The sequence below is a fragment of the Coregonus lavaretus genome (genome assembly GCF_964263955.1).
Source record: "Coregonus lavaretus genome assembly, chromosome: 12".
NCBI classification, from domain to species: domain Eukaryota; kingdom Metazoa; phylum Chordata; class Actinopteri; order Salmoniformes; family Salmonidae; genus Coregonus; species Coregonus lavaretus.
This window is the reverse complement of record NC_139999.1, coordinates 23,207,337-23,227,823: the sequence shown is the minus strand read 5'-3', so window position 1 is coordinate 23,227,823 and position 20,487 is coordinate 23,207,337. Positions and strand designations below refer to the sequence as shown.

The 20,487-nt window shown below is 43.4% G+C and overlaps 1 protein-coding gene across 1 annotated transcript in view; it reads left to right on the top strand.

Moving 5' to 3' along the window:
• Positions 1 to 1,785: 1,785 nt before the first annotated feature.
• Positions 1,786 to 20,487, top strand: part of LOC311138368 (synaptoporin-like) — a gene marked incomplete at its 5' end in the record, with an annotated part of 56,309 nt that continues 37,607 nt past the window's right edge. The window contains one exon of the mRNA XM_084173028.1: positions 1,786 to 1,944. Within this exon, the coding sequence (XP_084029154.1) occupies positions 1,786 to 1,944 (159 nt within the window). The remainder of the gene's footprint in view (positions 1,945 to 20,487) is intronic.

The following is a 20,487-nucleotide window of genomic DNA, read 5'->3' as shown; positions in this document are numbered from 1 at the left end:
TCTATAAAGGTAAGCAGTCCTCAATTTAGCACATTGTACAGTAAAACTGCCATCTAGTGTCTAGGAAACTCAACAGCAATATATCCTAGTTCAGATAGGCGATAGGTTGAGGGAGATATCAATGACAGTTCCCTGTATATTATTTATATCATGCAGTTGTCTGAAATAAAACATATACAAAATAAGGACTTTTCACCTCTATGATGATGATGGAAGAGCAAAACCAAAGACATTAGCACCTTACTATTCTCTCGTGGACAGATTCTGTGAAGCTGACCAAATTAAACAAGATCTTACTTCTGTGTTAACCGAGATTAGCGCCTTACAGTTGTTGTATTCTTTTTGCCTGTATGATGAACATAACAGTACTCCACAGTAGAGATGCAATGAATAGGAATATAATGCCTCTTGTCAGATCTCTAGATTCAAATCAAATCAAATCAAATTTTATTGGTCACATGCGCCGAATACAACAGGTGCAGACATTACAGTGAAATGCTTACTTACAGCCCTTAACCAACAGTGCATTTATTTTAAACAAAAAAGTAAAAATAAAACAACAACAACAAAAAAAGTGTTGAGAAAAAAAAGAGCAGAAGTAAAATAAAGTGGCAGTAGGGAGGCTATATATACAGGGGGGTACCGTTGCAGAGTCAATGTGCGGGGGCACCGGCTAGTTGAGGTAGTTGAGGTAATATGTACATGTGGGTAGAGTTAAAGTGACTATGCATAAATACTTAACAGAGTAGCAGCAGCGTAAAAAGGATGGGGTGGGGGGGCAGTGCAAATAGTCCGGGTAGCCATGATTAGCTGTTCAGGAGTCTTATGGCTTGGGGGTAGAAGCTGTTGAGAAGTCTTTTGGACCTAGACTTGGCACTCCGGTACCGCTTGCCGTGCGGTAGCAGAGAGAACAGTCTATGACTAGGGTGGCTGGAGTCTTTGACAATTTTGAGGGCCTTCCACTGGCATTTTCCTACAGTAGGAGGTGGATGAGTGACTGGCCTACTCTCTGCTATAATTCCTCCACTAGGTGCGATATGAAAGAGGCTTAAACAGAGGAGAAGAACAGATTAAGAACAGATTATGGTTAAATCAATGAAAAATAATGGTTTCATGTCCCTGATCATCCATGTTGTTAACATATAGACTAATATGTTATAAATTGTGTTCTTACACTGGTACAGTTATGCCCTATGAGAGATGTACAACTGCGCATGTGCGAAAATAAAGAAAGGGCATTTTCCCGCGTTCTGGTTGAAACACCAACGATGAACATGTGTGTTTATTCCTCCGTTAAGTAAGCCGGTATTCCTGTCCTGAAGATGACAGCACCAACAGGTTATGGGCCCAGGAGGGAACATGGAAGCCGATGGAATAGATTATGTTTCGACGGAGATGAAAAAAAACTACGAGTTATGGGAGACAAAGTTTTTGGGACACTTGCGTTTGCTAGGGCTAAAGGCCACCATATTGAGCGTGGATGAAGATGAAGAAGACGGAGAGAAAAATGAAGAAGCCTACGCTGAATTGATACAGGTTTTGGATGATAAAAGTATTTCCCTGATAATGAGAGAAGCAGCAGATGATGGGAGAAAAGCGTTGAAGATATTGAGGGAACATTATGCAGGTAAAGGGAAGCCACGTGTGATTAGCCTCTACACTGAGCTAACTTCTCTTCAGAAAGCCAGTGACGAAAGTGTTACGGATTATATCATTCGTGCTGAGACGGCTATTACAGCACTGAGGAATGCTGAAGAGACTTTAAGTGATGGGCTGTTGATTGCAATGATTCTGAAAGGTTTGCCCGAATCATTTAAGCCGTTTGCCATCCACATAACGCAGAGTGACGAGCCGACAACTTATGGCAAGTTCAAAACCAAGTTGAGGAGCTATGAAAGCACCGAGAAGTTTAGCGCCATTTCCACTGATGACAACGTGATGAAGGCAAGTAACATTAAAGTTAGCTGGCCAAGAGGAAGAGATAAAGGGACCGAGATAACCTGCTTCAACTGTGGCCAGAAAGGGCACAAGGCCCGGGAATGTACCGTTACTGGAGAGCACAGAGAACGGAGACAGTGGTGTAGGTTTTGCAAGAGCTCCACTCATACTGACGCAAATTGCAGACGAAAAAGAAGAGACAATGTGAAACAAGCAACAGATGCTGAAGGCCACACATTTGCATTCAAAATAAGTGACTGTCAGGTTTGTGGACTGAAACAAAAAGGGCTGATGGTTGATACGGGAGCAACGTCACATATAGTCACGGACATCGGGAAGTTTAAGGAGTTTGACGAGACTTTCAAACCGGAAAAACATTCCGTGGAGCTGGCTGACGGAACAAGAACGAATGGTGTCGCGGAGAGGAGAGGTGCAGCGGAGTTTACCTGAGAGACAACACGGGTCGTCGGGTGAAAACAACGCTGACGAAGGCGCTGTACGTGCCGTCGTTTCCACAGGACATTTTCTCTGTTAAAGCAGCGACAGCCAACGGAGCTTCAGTCAACTTTCGACAGGGGTGTAACAAGCTCATCCACAAGAACGGTACCACTTTTGACATCGAGGAGTATGATAGACTTTACTATCTTAACACTGTAAGTGATGAAAATGATGATGGATGTCATGGGTGCTATGATATTCACACATGGCACAAAATTCTTGGCCACTGTAATTTTGAGGATGTGTCAAAGTTAGAAAATGTGACAGAGGGAATGAAAATCACAGGTAAGATTGACAAATCTACCCTCAACTGTGAAATCTGCACACAGGGAAAATTTGTTCAGAGCAGAAACAGAGAGCCTGATGAAAAGGCAAAAGCAGCTCTTGAGCTTGTGCACACTGATTTGGCTGGCCCTATTGAGCCAGAGGCGAAAGATGGGTTCAGATATACTCTAGCATTTACGGATGATTATTCAGGGGCAGTTTTTGTGTATTTCCTAAAAGCAAAAAGTGATACTGTAAAAGCTACTGAGAAGTTTATTGCTGATGTGGCCCCTTATGGAAAAATTAAGTGTGTCAGGTCAGATAATGGCACAGAGTACACAGCCAAAGAGTTCCAGTCACTGCTCAGTAAGAATGCCATAAGACATGAAACTTCAGCCCCTTACTCACCCCATCAAAATGGGACCGCTGAGAGAAATTGGAGAACACTATTTGAAATGGCAAGATGCATGCTACTTGAGAGCAACCTACCAAAGAAATTGTGGACATATGCTGTAATGACTGCTGTAGTAATTCACAATAGGTGTTACAATAAGCGTGTAGGACAGACTCCACACTACATGTTTACTGGGAGAAAGCCTGATCTTTCAAAGATGAAAGAATTTGGATCTGTTTGCTATGCATACAGACAGAAAAAGAAAAAGTTGGACTCAAGATGTGAAAAGGGTATTTTTGTCGGGTATGATAAAAATAGTCCAGCATACCTAGTCTACTACCCAGACACTGGAAAAGTTCTTAAAAACAGATTAGTCAAGTTCGTTACAAAAGGTGTAGTCGAACGCCAAACTCAGACAGATTTGGAAATGAGTGATGATCTTCATGGGGAGAGATTTCAATCCCCCATGCCAAAAGCCAAGATGGCAGATCAAAATTCCGAAGAGACACAAGATGTGCAAATCGAGACTTCAGATAGTCAGAGTCCACGCTATCCAGACAGAGAGAGGAAGAAGCCCCAGTACTTAAAAGACTATGAGTGTAAAGTGAAGTGTGATGACCAGATACCACCTAGTGTTGACTACTGCTACAGAGTAATGTGCAATGCACCACAAACCTTCAAAGAAGCAATGATTTCACCAAAATCAGAGATTTGGGCTACTGCTATGAAGGAGGAGATGGATTCCCTTAGGGAAAATGATACATTCACATTGACCACACTGCCAGAGGGTAAAAATGCAGTGGGGGGCAGGTGGGTCTATGCGATAAAAAACAATTCAGATGAGACTGAGACATACAAGGCAAGATATGTTGCAAAGGGATATAGTCAAGTGGCAGGAATAGACTATAAGGATACTTTTTCTCCAACTGCAAATATGACATCAGTACGTTGTTTGATGCAGCTAGCAGCTCAGTATGACTTAGAGTTACATCAGATGGATGTCAAAACAGCATATCTACATGCTCCTATTGACTGTGAAGTGTACATGGAGCAACCAGAGGGTTTTGAAGTCAGGTCAGATACAGGTGAGCAACTAGTCTGCAAACTGAACAAGTCACTGTACGGCCTGAAACAGTCAGGAAGGAACTGGAACAAAATGTTGCATGATCACCTTAGTGAAAATGGTTTTACACAGAACCCAGCTGATCACTGTGTTTACAACAAACAAACTGCAACAGAAAGGATCATTTTGATAATTTGGGTCGATGATCTAATTATCGCTGCTAGTGATAGTGACTCACTCACAAGTGTAAAATAAATGTTAAGTGAAAAATTTAAGATGAAAGATCTTGGGAGGCTTAGACATTTCCTAGGCATTGATTTTACACAAAGTGAAGGGAAAATAAAGATGAGCCAAACAAGGTACATAACCAAGATACTGGAAAGGTTTGGTATGTCAGACTGTAAAACAAGGTCAACACCATGTGAACAAAAAACAAACTTTGATGGTGATGGTGAACCTATTGATTCAAAAAGGTATCGTGAAGTGATAGGCAGCTTGATATATGTTATGACATGTACAAGACCGGATATCAGTTGGATTGTCAGCAAGCTGTCACAATACCTATCAGAACCAAAAGAGCAACACTGGATAACAGCTAAACATGTGTTGAGGTACTTGAAGGGGACAATGAATCAGGAGTTGTGTTACAAAAAGGGGGTGGAAAAACTCAACCTCGTAGCATATAGTGATGCTGATTGGGCAGCAGATCAAAGTGACAGACGAAGCATAACAGGGTATTGTTTTAGTTTAACTAAATGTGGACCTGTTATTTCATGGAGGTCTAAGAAGCAGCCAACAGTAGCTTTATCTACATGTGAAGCAGAGTACATGGCACTGGCTGCTACTACACAAGAAAGTTTGTACCTTGTACAGTTATTGGGCCAGATGGATAGTGAGTGCCAATATGCACCAGTAACAATCTTTGAAGATAACCAAGGTGAAATTGCTCTGTCAAAGAACCCAGTATGTCGTCAGAGATGTAAACATGTTGACATCAGATATCATTTCATTCGATCTGCGCTCAGTGATGGCAAAATAAGTATTGAATATTGTCCAACGGCAGACATGGTTGCAGATGTTTTGACTAAACCTGTAACGAAGTTCAAAAATGAAAAATTATTGGGTTATATGTTTGGAATGTAAACTGACATTTGTGAGATGTATAACTGTAAGCTAAATGTGTTGATAGTTAGGTTGAATACGACTTGTACAGTATAAGAGCAAGTGGGGGTGTTAACATATAGACTAATATGTTATAAATTGTGTTCTTACACTGGTACAGTTATGCCCTATGAGAGATGTACAACTGCGCATGTGCGAAAATAAAGAAAGGGCATTTTCCCGCGTTCTGGTTGAAACACCAACGATGAACATGTGTGTTTATTCCTCCGTTAAGTAAGCCGGTATTCCTGTCCTGAAGATGACAGCACCAACACATGTGTTGCTGTATCAGGTGTGGTTATTGGGGCTGGACTGATGTGTTTTTCTCCAGTAGGCTACACGTGTTAGGGTAAACAGGTGTGAGTGCTGTGCTGTGGCTGGTCAGCACATGTGCTAAAACACACTTCTGGTCTATTGCCTTAGAGGAAGATGAGACTAAACTGAAGAGGACGTGACAAAACGTAACTAATGGATACTGTGTGTTTTCTTACAATACTGCCTGCCTAAAACCAGAGAGGATCACACAACATAATCCTTCACCCTTAATACATTCACTTGACATAACTCCCTTTTAGGGATGTTTTTTGTAAAAAAAGTTCTGAACAAAAACAATTTGACATGAATTTGATGTCTGTATAATCCCCAGCTATTCAACTAAAGCCTCAGATATTTTTCCACCCTCTTGTTGTGTGACCAGCAGGGCGCATTATTACTGTAATGTCTTCATGACAGTGGGTTAATTGAGACACTGTAACTATGGTGACAAAGACCCCCCCCACCCCCCCCCCCCCCCCCATACACACACACACTGCCACTGGTCAGAGCTTTATATGATCAATTAGTTTAGCTTCTATGTTATTAACAATTAATTAGAGATCTAATGCACTGGCTGCATAGGCAAATGTTGATTAGCAACACAGAAGTGTAGGTCCTTGTGTCAGGTTAATTTCTAATAAAACCTTAATGTGTTTATTGATGCTCTTTCTGTGTAGTTTTAATTGCCCCACCCTTATGGTGAGGAGTTGTTCCAGTCAGTTTGACTACTGTAGTAGAAGTCAGTTGCCAGTTGTTTCAAGTCAGCATTAACATTAAGATGGTTATAACAATCTCACCAGTATCTGAATTATCAAATTTCACACTTCATTCTTATTGATACTCCCATCCAGGGGAACCGAAAGGATGCTGTTCCAGCACCAAGGAGTCTCCCCTAAAACCCCAAGAGGACTTTGATAGGGATAAGACGACTTCCCATGAGAGCTACAGTAGACAGAAAGTGGGCTTCACTTTAACATGACACATCACTTCACAGAATCACCCCTATTCACCTCTTCTCAGAATCTTAAAGTGCAGGAAGAGAGCGAGTGTGAGTGAGTGCTGGAAGATGATCGGACACAGCTTCGATCCCTGCAGAGATCCCTTCAGTTGCTTTGCATCTATTTGCAGCCTTTTCCCAGCATTCTCTGAGGGGTTGTGGCACTATGTGCTGGTAGAGGGATGCGAGTTGACCTTGGAACGGTCACACGCAGGCTCCTTCAAATGAACAGTGGCTTATCCTGAGGGGGGCAAAACGCCCATTTGCGCATTTGGGGGGAAAAAGCCCCTTCGAATCTTCAGGGGGTGGCATGACAACTCTGGAGGCTGTGTTCTGGTCTGGTAATCTAAATGAGTGTAGAGGTGTTTGCATGAGCACTTTAATTAATATTCTAACAAAATGTACTTACTTGGCTGGAGGATATCTATCACTGACATGAAAACACACACACACACACACAAACACACACACACACACAAACACACACACTTGTGACATATTTTATTAGATATGTTGAGATGGCACCTGTGCTCTGTAGATAAGTGATTATCTAAATAAAAATCAGTCAACATCATTATCTCACCATGGTCAATCATTGTTTTGACCATTGTTTTACTGACCCTGGCAAGCCCGTCATTTTCTCAACATCTAAAAACATATGGCATGCAGCCATTTCAGAAACAGTTGCCTGTGACTTGGCTCATGAAAAAAATCACATCCAACTAAATGGATAAAGTATGCATGAGATCCTCTATTCTTCCTGCTCACTTATTTTAGATTTTCTGTGATGAGAAGATTAGCCAATCAGATCTAACAGTTTCCTAATCTCTAGGACAGCACTTCAGGCAGGCAGAGAGAGAGGGTGAGAGAGAGAGAGAGGGGGGGGGGGGGGGGGGGGAGAGAGGAGAAGAGAGGGATGTGTGTGAGCAGGAGAGTAAAACAGGGAAGAAGGAGGGGTGGAGTGAGTAAGTGAAGAGATGTTGTAAAATTTGCCACGCTGTCAGCCTGGTTTTCAAGTGTCTCTATTTGAATTGTCATCTCTGTGGCAGATTCAGGAATCCTCGCTCACCATCATCTTGCCTGCAGTTAGTTTACAGTCCAGCTCTCTTCTCTCTGCCTCGGCTGGCTAATTAGAAGACAAATTGCTCAACCTCCAGCGGGCTGGCTAGGAATGGCTATCGCACAGAAAGAGACAAGGAAAAACAGTGTAATGTTTCATCATAATAATCACACACAGAGAATCAACATTTTTTTATGTCAGGCAAATTATATTTCACCCAGGCATTTAAATCTGATTGTACACTGTGACTAAACAGGAGTACAACTCAGTCTTGGAAACAGTCCCTGCTCCACATTAGATAACATTGTGTCGTCAGTGAGTCTGAGTCATGTTCCTATTGGCCCTAGGACTGTGTTAAGCCAGCAGCCATGCTGACTGTTTGCCTGGGCGTCACACAGGGGATCCTTCAGAACCACAGAATACTCAGAACCATGCACGCATAATTGGAATATAGACAATCACATTTAGTCAATTTCTATCTGCAATGCTCTCTGAATGTTTTGTTCTGAGCAATTTAGGCTTATTTGCTCAGATTCTATAAGAATCCACATAATTTATGTAGCCTACAAGTAATAGAAGAAGACAAAGGATGACAGGCTCAGAGACACAATCACATCCTCTCAACCAACTCCGACGTGGGGAGGAGGCCGTTCCAATCGGCAAATGTGGACGCAATCGTTTATTTCCGTGAAGCCAATACCAGTCTGTCGCTATGGTGTTTTCTTTTTCAACAAGCCGAAGAGAGCTCGGGTTTTTCCGTGCAGTAGTAATTAAAGCCGAGAGTCTTATGCGCGAGGCACAGAGTAGCACTGTAAAATTGTTTACGTCTTACTGAACAACGAGATAAGTATTTTGAAAATGGAATCAGCTAACCAGGTATGTTTATTGATTGTAAATGGGGGTTTTGTCAGGTCTCAAAATAATGTGTGTTGAAAGGCCATTATTCAAATTTGTCAAATGATATACAAACATGGTATATGTTATGGCTATTTGATGAACAGTATGGTTTTTGTTTCTATGTTATTGTTGTCGTCATTCCTTTAGCTCGTGTCTGTTGGAACGTTTCAAGTGCTTAAATTACCCCTTGGATTTATCCGCGTTTTGGAATGGGTAAGTTGAGTGTTTGCAGAAACACTCATTTGTTTGAATTAACTGAATGATAACATGTTTACAGTAGCCAGTCAGCCAGTAGTGTTTGCCGAAATATAGCCTAGCTGTATACATTGCACAGTCAAATTTGCATTTGCTCACTGAACCCCTTTGCGCTTTTTATAATTGCGCCCTTGTTTTGCCTACCCAAGGGGGCTCCTTGTGTTTTTGAGAGCAGCATTAGGCACTACTGTAGGTTTTGTTTTCGTTCATTTCCATTGCTCTCAGGTGAAACTTTTCAGTTTCATAATTGCGTTCTGTGTCGCCTATAGGGATGTTCCACTTTCTCTGGTGAGGAACCGTCCCAGCGCATGTTCAATCAGAGTGTGAACAATCCGCTTTACCTTGACCAAATGGTTCAAGTTCATGTAATTAATTACTGCTCTATTACATAAGGCTAGTGTGGCTACTACTTCGTCTTCACTGGGAGGCTGGTCACATTGGTTGTTTAGGTGTGACCGCTATTCACGGTGATATTTGTGGGTCAGTCCAAAATAGCAGGTGATCCAAAACGTTAAGTCAGTCAGAGCTCATGTGTGTGTATGTGTGTGCGTGCCCTCATGGAACAAATTGCATTCTGTCACATATGGATAAATTACAACAATAAAGGAAAAGCAGCACACTAGTAGGATGCAATAATGTATTAACCAATGTTTCAACAGCAAGCTGTCTTTATCAGGGTTTCATGTCAAACACTGTATATATTTGGTTTCCGTAATTCCATTGGGCACAAGCAGGTGTTTGTAATCATGGCTGGCTGTGGCATTATATAATTTGTCAATTTACAAATATCCACAATATAAAAGCATGAAGGGATATCAAATGATCATATGTCGCCTACAATTCCATCATAGACAGTCTGACAGTCTGATGTTGACTGATGTTTCAGTACATGGTGACTGTTTGCAGAACACACACACACACAGCTTGAACTTGGTGGCTTCTGGGGCAAGGGCTGACAGAGCTCTGAGCATGCAGTGGTGTCACAGTGACATGGAGATGATAGGTTCACTCTACGAGTGTGTTGAAACAATGCAGAGGAATAGAGGATGAAACAGTATAGGAGAGTGACACTGAGACAGCCAACCCACTGGCACATTGGGATGCTCAGAGTGGTTTAATTGGTTCAGCTTAATTAGTAGGAGTGGCCAGGGTCAGAAAAACAGAAATGACCGAGATGTAAGTAAAACCAAGTAATCTTCAGTACCTTTACTATTACTGATTCTTATTAGCAATTCTGATGGCAGTTGTCTTGGTCATTCTGCACAACATTGCACCCTGAGGAGAGTGTGATATGTCTGTGGCAAACGGTGCTGACAAGTGCATGATAGTCCATTACTCAAGTCATATGCCCAAATATATTCAAAGATCATCAAAATAGGAAGAAGTTGAATTTGATTGAAGTGCATCATTATGCTTTTGAAAGCTATGAATGTATTTTTGCCCCAGATTATCCTTGTTTGCCAGGATAAGGCCCTCAGCAGTCAGTCAGCATTAGGTTGCTAAGAGAAGGACAAACAGATTTGCTTTCATGGAGGACTTGCTTGAATTGTGAGGATGACCACACAATTTATTTTAGCCAAATCTCTTCATGTTCTACCCAACACCCTTGTGGCCGAGTATTGGCGCTAAACCGTGTTGTTGGAGTCCGGCATGCTAGCTGGCTGTGGCGTCTTATGACTAAGTGCCCGGACGATTTTCACGGAATAATACTGCACCTAGTTAGCTAGCTGAATAAACTAAGTTAGTCTATTCCTAGAAAACATTGAACCGCTGTAGTTTACAACAATTATAGTTTCTGAGGTGGAAGTTGGGAGAGTTATATTTGGGAGTTGTGTTGAGGGAGGCCCCGCTCTCTCCTTTCCCAGATGCTTAGTTCATTTCATTCCGATCTCCTCTGCATTATTTTAGCCATCTGCTGCAGCCTGTCAACTATGCCTCTGCCTATCCCTGTTCTCTCCTCTCCGCACAGGCTACACAAATGCCTCACACCGCGTGGCTGCTGCCTCTCTAACCTGGTGGTCCCTGCACGTACCACCCACGTGGAGTTCCAGGTCTCAGGCAGCCTCTGGAACTGCCGTTCTGCTGCCAACAAGGCAGAGTTCATCTCAGCCTATGCTACCCTCCAGTCCCTCGACTTCTTGGCGCTGACGGAAACATGGATTACCACTGAAAACACTGCTACTCCTACTGCTCTCTCCTCGTCTGACCATGTGTTCTCGCATACCCCGAGAGCATCTGGTCAGCGGGGTGGTGGCACAGGAATCCTCATCTCTCCCAAGTGGACATTCTCAATTTTTCCCCTGACCCATCTGTCTATCTCCTCATTTGAATTCCATGCTGTCACAGTCACTAGCCCATTTAAGCTTAATATCCTTGTCATCTATCGCCCTCCAGGTTCCCTTGGAGAGTTCATCAATGAGCTTGATGCCTTGATAAGTTCCTTTCCTGAGGATGGCTCACCCCTCACAGTTCTGGGGGATTTCAACCTCCCTACGTCTACATTTGACTCATTTCTCTCTGCCTCCTTCTTTCCACTCCTCTCCTCTTTTGACCTCACCCTCTCACCGTCCCCCCCTACTCACAAGGCAGGCAATACGCTTGACCTCATCTTTACTAGATGCTGTTCTTCTACTAATCTCACTGCAACTCCCCTCCATGTCTCCGACCACTACTTTGTATCCTTTTCTCTCTCGCTCTCCTCCAACACTACTCACTCTGCCCCTACACAGATGGTAATGCGCCGTCGCAACCTTCGCTCTCTCTCTCCCGCTACTCTCTCCTCTTCCATCCTATCATCTCTTCCCTCTGCTCAATCCTTCTCCCTCCAATCTCCTGACTCTGCCTCCTCAACCCTCCTCTCCTCCCTTTCTGCATCCTTTGACTCTCTATGTCCCCTATCCTCCCGGCCGGCTCGGTCCTCCCCTCCAGCTCCGTGGCTTGATGACTCATTGCGAGCTCACAGAACAGAGCTCCGGGCAGCTGAGCGGAAATGGAAGAAAACTAGACTCTCTGCGGACCTGGCATCTTTTCACTCCCTCCTCTCTACATTTTCTTCATCTGTTTCTGCTGCTAAGGCCACTTTCTACCACTCAAAATTCCAAGCATCTGCCTCTAACCCTAGGAAGCTCTTTGCCACATTCTCCTCCCTGCTGAATCCCCCCCCCCCCCCCCCCCCCCTCCTCCCTCTCTGTGGATGACTTCGTCAACCATTTTGAAAAGAAGGTTGACGACATCCGATCCTCGTTTGTGAAGTCAAATGACACTGCTGGTCCTGCTCACACTGCCCTACCCTACTTTGACTTATTTCTCCCCTCTCTCTCCAGATAAAATATTGCGACTTGTGACGGCAGGCCGCCCAACAACCTGCCCGCTTGACCCTATCCCCTCCTCTCTTCTCCAGACCATCTCCGGTGACCTTCTCCCTTACCTCACCTCGCTGATCAACTCATCCTTGACCGCTGGCTATGTCCCTTCCGTCTTCAAGAGAGCGAGAGTTGCACCCCTTCTCAAAAAACCAACACTCGATCCCTCTGATGTCAACAACTACAGACCAGTATCCCTTCTTTCTTTTCTCTCCAAAACTATTGAGCGTGCCGTCTTTAGCCAACTCTCTTGCTATCTCTCTCAGAATGACCTTCTTGATCCAAACCAGTCAGGTTTCAAGACTGGTCATTCAACTGAGACTGCTCTTCTCTGTGTCACGGAGGCTCTAAAGCTAACTCTCTCTCCTCTGCTCTTGTCCTTCTAGACCTGTCTGCTGCCTTTGATACTGTGAACCATCAGATCCTCCTCTCCACCCTCTCCGAGCTGGGCATCTCTGGCGTGGCTCACTCTTGGATTGCGTCCTACCTGACCGGTCGCTCCTACCAAGTGGCGTGGCGAGAAGCTGTCTCCGCACCATGTGCTCTCACCACTGGTGTCCCCCAGGGCTCAGTTTTAGGCCCTCTCCTATTCTCCCTATACACCAAGTCACTTGGCTCTGTCATATCCTCACATGGCCTCTCCTATCATTGCTACGCTGACGACACACAACTAATCTTCTCCTTTCCCCCTTCTGATAACCAGGTGGCGAATCGCATCTCTGCATGTCTGGCAGACATATCAGTATGGATGACGGATCACCACCTCAAGCTGAACCTTGGCAAGACGGAGCTGCTCTTCCTCCCGGGGAAGGACTGCCTGTTCCATGATCTCGCCATCACGGTTGACAACTCCGTTGTGTCCTCCTCCCAGAGTGCGAAGAGCCTTGGTGTGACCCTGGACAACACCCTGTCGTTCTCCGCTAACATCAAGGCGGTGACCCGATCCTGTAGGTTCATGCTCTACAACATTCGGAGAGTATGACCCTGCCTTACACAGGAAGCGGCACAGGTCCTAATCCAGGCACTTGTCATCTCCCGTCTGGATTACTGCAACTCGCTGTTGGCTGGGCTCCCTGCCTGTGCCATTAAACCCCTACAACTCATCCAGAATGCCGCAGCCCGTCGGGTGTTCAACCTTCCCAAGTTCTCTCACGTCACCCCGCTCCTCCGCACACTCCACTGGCTTCCAGTTGAAGCTCGCATCTGCTACAAGACCATGGTGCTTGCCTACGGAGCTGTGAGGGGAACGGCACCTCCGTACCTTCAGGCTCTGATCAGTCCCTACACCCAAACGAGGGCATTGCGTTCATCCACCTCTGGCCTGCTGGCTCCCCTACCTCTGCGGAAGCATAGTTCCCGCTCAGCCCAGTCAAAACTGTTCGCTGCTCTGGCACCCCAATGGTGGAACAAGCTCCCTCACGACGCCAGGACAGCGGAGTCACTCACCACCTTCCGGAGACATTTGAAACCCCACCTCTTTAAGGAATACCTGGGATAGGATAAAGTAATCCTTCTACCCCCCCCTTACCCCAACCCAAACCCCAACCCAAAAAAAAAAAAAAAAAAAAAAAACATTGTAAAGTGGTGATCCCACTGGCTATAAGGTGAATGCACCTATTTGTAAGTCACTCTGGATAAGAGCGTCTGCTAAATGACGTAAACGTAAATGTAAATGTCTATTTAATAAACACAAGTGTGGCGGTATAGCAGGAACAGCGGCATCTAGTGGTCAAAACCTGGTACTTTCACACTACACTGTGTGCACAATTATTAGGCAAGTCAGTATTTTAACCATATCATCATTATTATGCATATTTCCCAACTCCAAGCTGTATAAACTGGAATGCTTACTGGATTTAAGCATATCAGGTGATGTGTATTTGTGTAATGAGGGAGGGTGTGGCCTAAGGAGATCAACACCCTATATCAAGGTGTGTATAATTATTAGGCAGCTTCTTTTCCTCAGGCAAAATGGGCCAAAAAATAGATTTAACTGACTCTGAAAAGTCACAAATTTTATTTCAGAGGGATGCAGCACTCTTGAAATTGCTAAGATATTGGGGAATGATCACAGAACCATCAATTGTTTTGTTGCAAATATTCAACAGAGTTGCAAGAACTGTGTTGAGAAAAAAAGACGCAAATTAACTGCCAAAGATTTGAGAAGAATCAAACGTGAAGCTACCAGGAACCCATTATCTTCCAGTGCTGTCATATTCCAGAACTGCAACCTACCTGGAGTGCCCAGAAGTACAAGGTGTTCAGTGCTCAGAGACATGGCCAAGGTAAGGAAGGCTGAAACCCGACCACAACTGAACAAGACACATAAATTGAAACGTCAAGACTGGGCCAAGAAATATCTGAAGACAGATTTTTCAAAGGTTTTATGGACTGATGAGATGAGACTCTTGACGGACCAGATGGATGGGCCCGTGGTTGGATCAGTAATGGGCACGGAGCTCCACCTCGACTCAGACGCCAGCAAGATGGAGGTGGGGTACTGGTATGGGCTGGTATTGTTAAACATGAGCTAGGTGGACCTTTTTGGGTCAAACTCAACTCCCAAAAGTACTGCCAGTTTTTAGAAGACACTTTCTTCAAGCAGTGGTACAGGGAAAAAGTCTGCATCTTTCAAGAAGACCATGATTTTTATGCAGGACAATGCTCCATCGCATGCATCGAAGTACTCAACTGCGTGGCTAGCCAGTAAAGGCCTTAAAAATGAAAGAATAATGACATGGCCCCCTTCCTCACCTGACCTAAACCCTATTGAGAACTTGTGGTCCCTTCTTAAAAGGTCGATTTACGGTGAAGGAAAACAGTACACCTCTCTGACCAGTGTCTGGGAGGCTGTGGTTGCTGCAGCACAAAAAGTGATTTGTAAATTTCGAGTTGTTTGTTTATTATTCTCACTTTAACAGATGAAAATAAACAAGTGAGATGGGGAACTTTTAGTTTTTCATTTAGTTGCATAATAATTCTGCACACTAATAGTTGCCCAATAATTGTGCACACATAGATATTCTCCAAAGAAAGCCAAAACCTCACTTTTACTTTCTTAAATATTCAGGTTTGAGGTTTATTAAAATGTTGGATTGACCGAGAGCACTGTAGTTGTTCAATAATAAAATAAATCCTCAAACATACAACTTGTCTAATAATTGTGCACACAGTGTATTTTATGGTAAATAATGCAAGCTACTTCATTACTAATTTCTTTGAAGTGGGGGGGGGACTCACCAGATTCACAGGGAATATATTACATAGTATAGAGAAGCAATATTACAAGCTGCAGCTTCATACTACTTGTCAAACAGAGAACTGATACTGTATACTGGTTGTTGGGGTGGGATTGGCATTACATTTCAACAAAATAATGTTTACAAAATGCCAGTCTTACCTGTTTCTAACTACATAAACAATTTCAGAACAATCTGAGATGGTGGGTGTCATGGCTTGCTGAAATGACATGGAATGACTCAGCAGGCCTTTATTCTGATCTGCTGTTTTTTGGGGGGGATGAAACACAGAAGGTAAATCTCTCCGAGAATAAGAGTCTTATTAGAGTTGACATGGCGGCTTCTCATGAGTCTACAGTGTAGTAGAGGAATCCTGCTCTGACATCTTTGAAATCGATGAAGAGTCATGGTTGTCAATTCAGTTTGTTGATGAGCCCCTCATAGTTAATTCAATGGATTTAGATCTCTGCTGACATTTACATTACAAATGACATTTTGAATACACAATTGTGTTGTCTTGCACAGAACGGCACAACTCTTTATGTCTGTATGATCTATTTGTTGGGGATTATTCCAGAGAATTATATGTGGTCCATAACCTGCCAGTAGACATGGATGTATAGGTCATCTCCCATGCGTTTCCGAAGCTGCAGCTCTGGCTCTCTCTCTGGCACGATGTCAGTATCTGGCGGACAATTATCCAAACAGCTGTAAGCTTCCCGCTTCCAAGTCATGCAGAAGCTGCCCTTTGAGATGTGTCCTAGCTGCTCGTTGTGTGTGCGTCTCTGTGTGTGTCTGTGTACGTGCGTGTGTGTAAATGTGTCATTGTGTATGTAAGTGTAGTGCAGTGCTTTTTCTGGATAAAAAAGGGCCTTAGGTGGTGGGTGTGACAGGGGGCATGGCAATGGCCACGGCTGGGCCGTTGTCGCGGCTGCATTTTAGAGAACATTTTAGAGGCCCCATCTTGGTGGTGTAGAGACATTTGTGCATTTTAAGGCAATTTCCTGCAATTCTACACATTTCTCTGTGGAGCTGAGAGACATTTTTGCAGTTTTAAAGCACATTTTCTACAAATCTACACATTTCTCTGTGGAGCTGAGAAGAAACTTTGCAGTTTTAAAGATAATTTCCTGCAATTCTATGCATTTTGTCATGGCTAATGCTGTGTTATTTTGCTCAGACATAATAACAAAGTCAATACTGCTAAATTCATTGTTTTGGGAATTTTCTATTTTCCCCGACTGTCAAGTTTTTATTTTGGTGATTGTTAGTTCTCTAAGATTATATTATAAAAAAATATATAGGTCCATTATCTTTTCTACATACTTTATATCTGGTTTTAGTCATTGACGTTTACACTGTTTGTATTTAGGCAGCCCGAAAAAACGCATAGGCATTTAAATGGCAGAAAAAACACTGAGTAGTGTACCGATTAATAATCTACAGTAATCTAGGTGTGTCACTGACCAACAAATATGGATTGTCACATCAGATCTCAGTATAGGATCTGTGACATCAGTGTGACTGTGAAACTTGATACACCTCTCTCAGCTACAGTAGGTTTTTATGCAAATTAGGTAGTGCTACAAAAGAAGAATTACCATTTCAGATAATTGTTGCTTTAGAATGCCAGGGGATTGGTGAAAAGAGATGCAACTTCTCTAGGGAGAATGAATCTCCCTCCCTCTCTCTCTATGAACGAGAGGCTTATCAGCCTTCAACACTACAGTGACTGTACTGTTGGACTTGTTTTGATGACTACCTCCCTGGAAGTTAGCAATGTCAGATAATTTGCTTTTAGAGATATATCCCTGACATAGAGCCGGCGTCCCATCGAACACCCGTGGTCGAGATATCTGGATCCCTCCGGGTGCTGTGATGTAGGTGGTTGGATCCGGTTGGCCAGCTGGTCTCGACGGATCGGTTCCTCTTCTCTCCAGGCGTTGGACGACCTGAAGAACCCGATCCATCGCTTCCCCCAAGCTGGCCAGCATAGTGGAATGTTCCTGGACCTTTGTCACTATTCCAGGCATGCGCTCCTCTCCTGCTGACTCCATAGAGGTGAGTGATTCTGTGATGAGGTGTGAATGACGGAGTCAGGCGCAGGAGGTAAAACACCGAAATCCAGAGTTTATTCAGTGTAGATGAATAAAGCGCAGCAAGCGTCAAAACTAAACTAGCACAAGGGAAAAGTCCATCTTGGCTACATACAAGGAAAGAGAAGCTCAACCGAGCTACTCACTCTCACAATGAACAATAACTCACAAAGGACAAGGGGGCAGAGGGAACACTTATACACAGACTAATGATGGAATGATTACCAAGTGTGTGTGATTAATAAGACAAGGCAAGACAAGACACATGGAGTGATGATAAATGGAGCGGTAGTGGCTAGTAAGCCGGTGACGACGAACGCCGAAACCTGCCCGAGCAAGAGGGAGGGTCAGCCTCGGCTGAATTCGTGACACTATGTCCTGGAAAGTTTGCTGTTACTTACAACAGTCATGCTAATCACATTAGCGCACGTTAGCTCAACCGTCCCGTATACGGGACACCGATGCCATTGAGGTTAATGAAATTACATTGAACCAACGTGGAATAGACTTTGAATTGACATCTGGGTCCAGTGGGCATATACTGTAGGTGTGAACGCCCCACTTTTTTGTCTCATCTCTTTAGTAAAGAGAGAGAATTTCACATGCACAGTAATATGAATGTAAAGTGGCATTCTGCTAAAAGTGTCCACTCTTACATACAGTGGGGAAAAAAGTATTTAGTCAGCCACCAATTGTGCAAGTTCTCCCACTTAAAAAGATGAGAGAGGCCTGTAATTTTCATCATAGGTACACGTCAACTATGACAGACAAAATGAGGAATTTTTTTCTCCAGAAAATCACATTGTATGATTTTTAATGAATTTATTTGCAAATTATGGTGGAAAATAAGTATTTGTTCAATAACAAAAGTTTCTCAATACTTTGTTATATACCCTTTGTTGGCAATGACACAGGTCAAACGTTTTCTGTAAGTCTTCACAAGGTTTTCACACACTGTTGCTGGTATTTTGGTCCATTCCTCCATGCAGATATCCTCTAGAGCAGTGATGTTTTGGGGCTGTCGCTGGGCAACACAGACTTTCAACTCCCTCCAAAGATTTTCTATGGGGTTGAGATCTGGAGACTGGCTAGGCCACTCCAGGACCTTGAAATGCTTCTTACGAAGCCACTCCTTCGTTGCCCGGGCGGTGTGTTTGGGATCATTGTCATGCTGAAAGACCCAGCCACGTTTCATCTTCAATGCCCTTGCTGATGGAAGGAGGTTTTCACTCAAAATCTCACGATACATGGCCCCATTCATTCTTTCCTTTACACGGATCAGTCGTCCTGGTCCCTTTGCAGAAAAACAGCCCCAAAGCATGATGTTTCCACCCCCATGCTTCACAGTAGGTATGGTGTTCTTTGGATGCAACTCAGCATTCTTTGTCCTCCAAACACGACGAGTTGAGTTTTTACCAAAAAGTTATATTTTGGTTTCATCTCACCATATGACATTCTCCCAATCCTCTTCTGGATCATCCAAATGCACTCTAGCAAACTTCAGACGGGCCTGGACATGTACTGGCTTAAGCAGGGGGACACGTCTTGCACTGCAGGATTTGAGTCCCTGGCGGCATAGTGTGTTACTGATGGTAGGCTTTGTTACTTTTGTCCCAGCTCTCTGCAGGTCATTCACTAGGTCCCCCCGTGTGGTTCTGGGATTTTTGCTCACCGTTCTTGTGATCATTTTGACCCCACAGGGTGAGATCTTGCGTGGAGCCCCAGATCGAGGGAGATTATCAGTGGTCTTGTATGTCTTCCATTTCCTAATAATTGCTCCCACAGTTGATTTCTTCAAACCAAGCTGCTTACCTATTGCAGATTCAGTCTTCCCAGCCTGGTGCAAGTCTACAATTTTGTTTCTGGTGTCCTTTGACAGCTCTTTGGTCTTGGCCATAGTGGAGTTTGGAGTGTGACTGTTTGAGGTTGTGGACAGGTGTCTTTTATACTGATAACTAGTTCAAACAGGTGCCATTAATACAGGTAACGAGTGGAGGACAGAGGAGCCTCTTAAAGAAGAAGTTACAGGTCTGTGAGAGCCAGAAATCTTGCTTGTTTGTAGGTGACCAAATACTTATTTTCCACCATAATTAGCAAATAAATTCATTAAAAATCATACAATGTGATTTTCTGGATCGTTTTTTCTCAATTTGTCTGTCATAGTTGACGTGTACCTATGATGAAAATTACAGGCCTCTCTCATCTTTTTAAGTGGGAGAACTTGCACAATTGGTGGCTGACTAAATACTTTTCCCCCCCACTGTATAGTACAATTACTGTAACTCTCATTCATAGGTTTTTGCACACATTTTCACTTTCACATATGCACACAGACACATTGACAGTACCAACGCACACAAACTAACTAATAACTACTGTTATCTTTCATTTACAATCTTTAGAAACTATGAGAATAGAAAGGTTCAGGACTTTTGTGAAACATCACAGCACAGTTGAAAAATATATGGCAAATATAAATAAAAATGCATAGAGATAGATGGGAGGGGTTGAGTGGAGCTGAAGGGTGGGACTAAAAACAACACGATAACTAATGTAAAATATACTGTGTCCGTAAAATGTATATGGGTTCAGAACTTTTGTGAAACAGCACAGTTAGAAATATTTGGCAAATATAAATCAAACTGGATGGTCTTCAGAGATAGATGGGAGGGGTTGAGGGTAGCTGAAGGATGGGATTAAAAACAAACAAAAGATAACTATTGTAAAATACATTGTCCTTAAAATGTATATAGTATGTATACGCTGGAAGTAGAAGCCTAAGTGTTGTTGTCCATTAGTTTACTCAAATTATGGGAGGGGTGGCAGGGTTAGGGGAAAATAATAAAGGAAAATACATTAAAATATAACAATAACTGCTGTCCCACCATCCACACACTAAACACTTGTTCAGATTGTACCACTGCTGGGTGGTGTATGCTTACTAACAC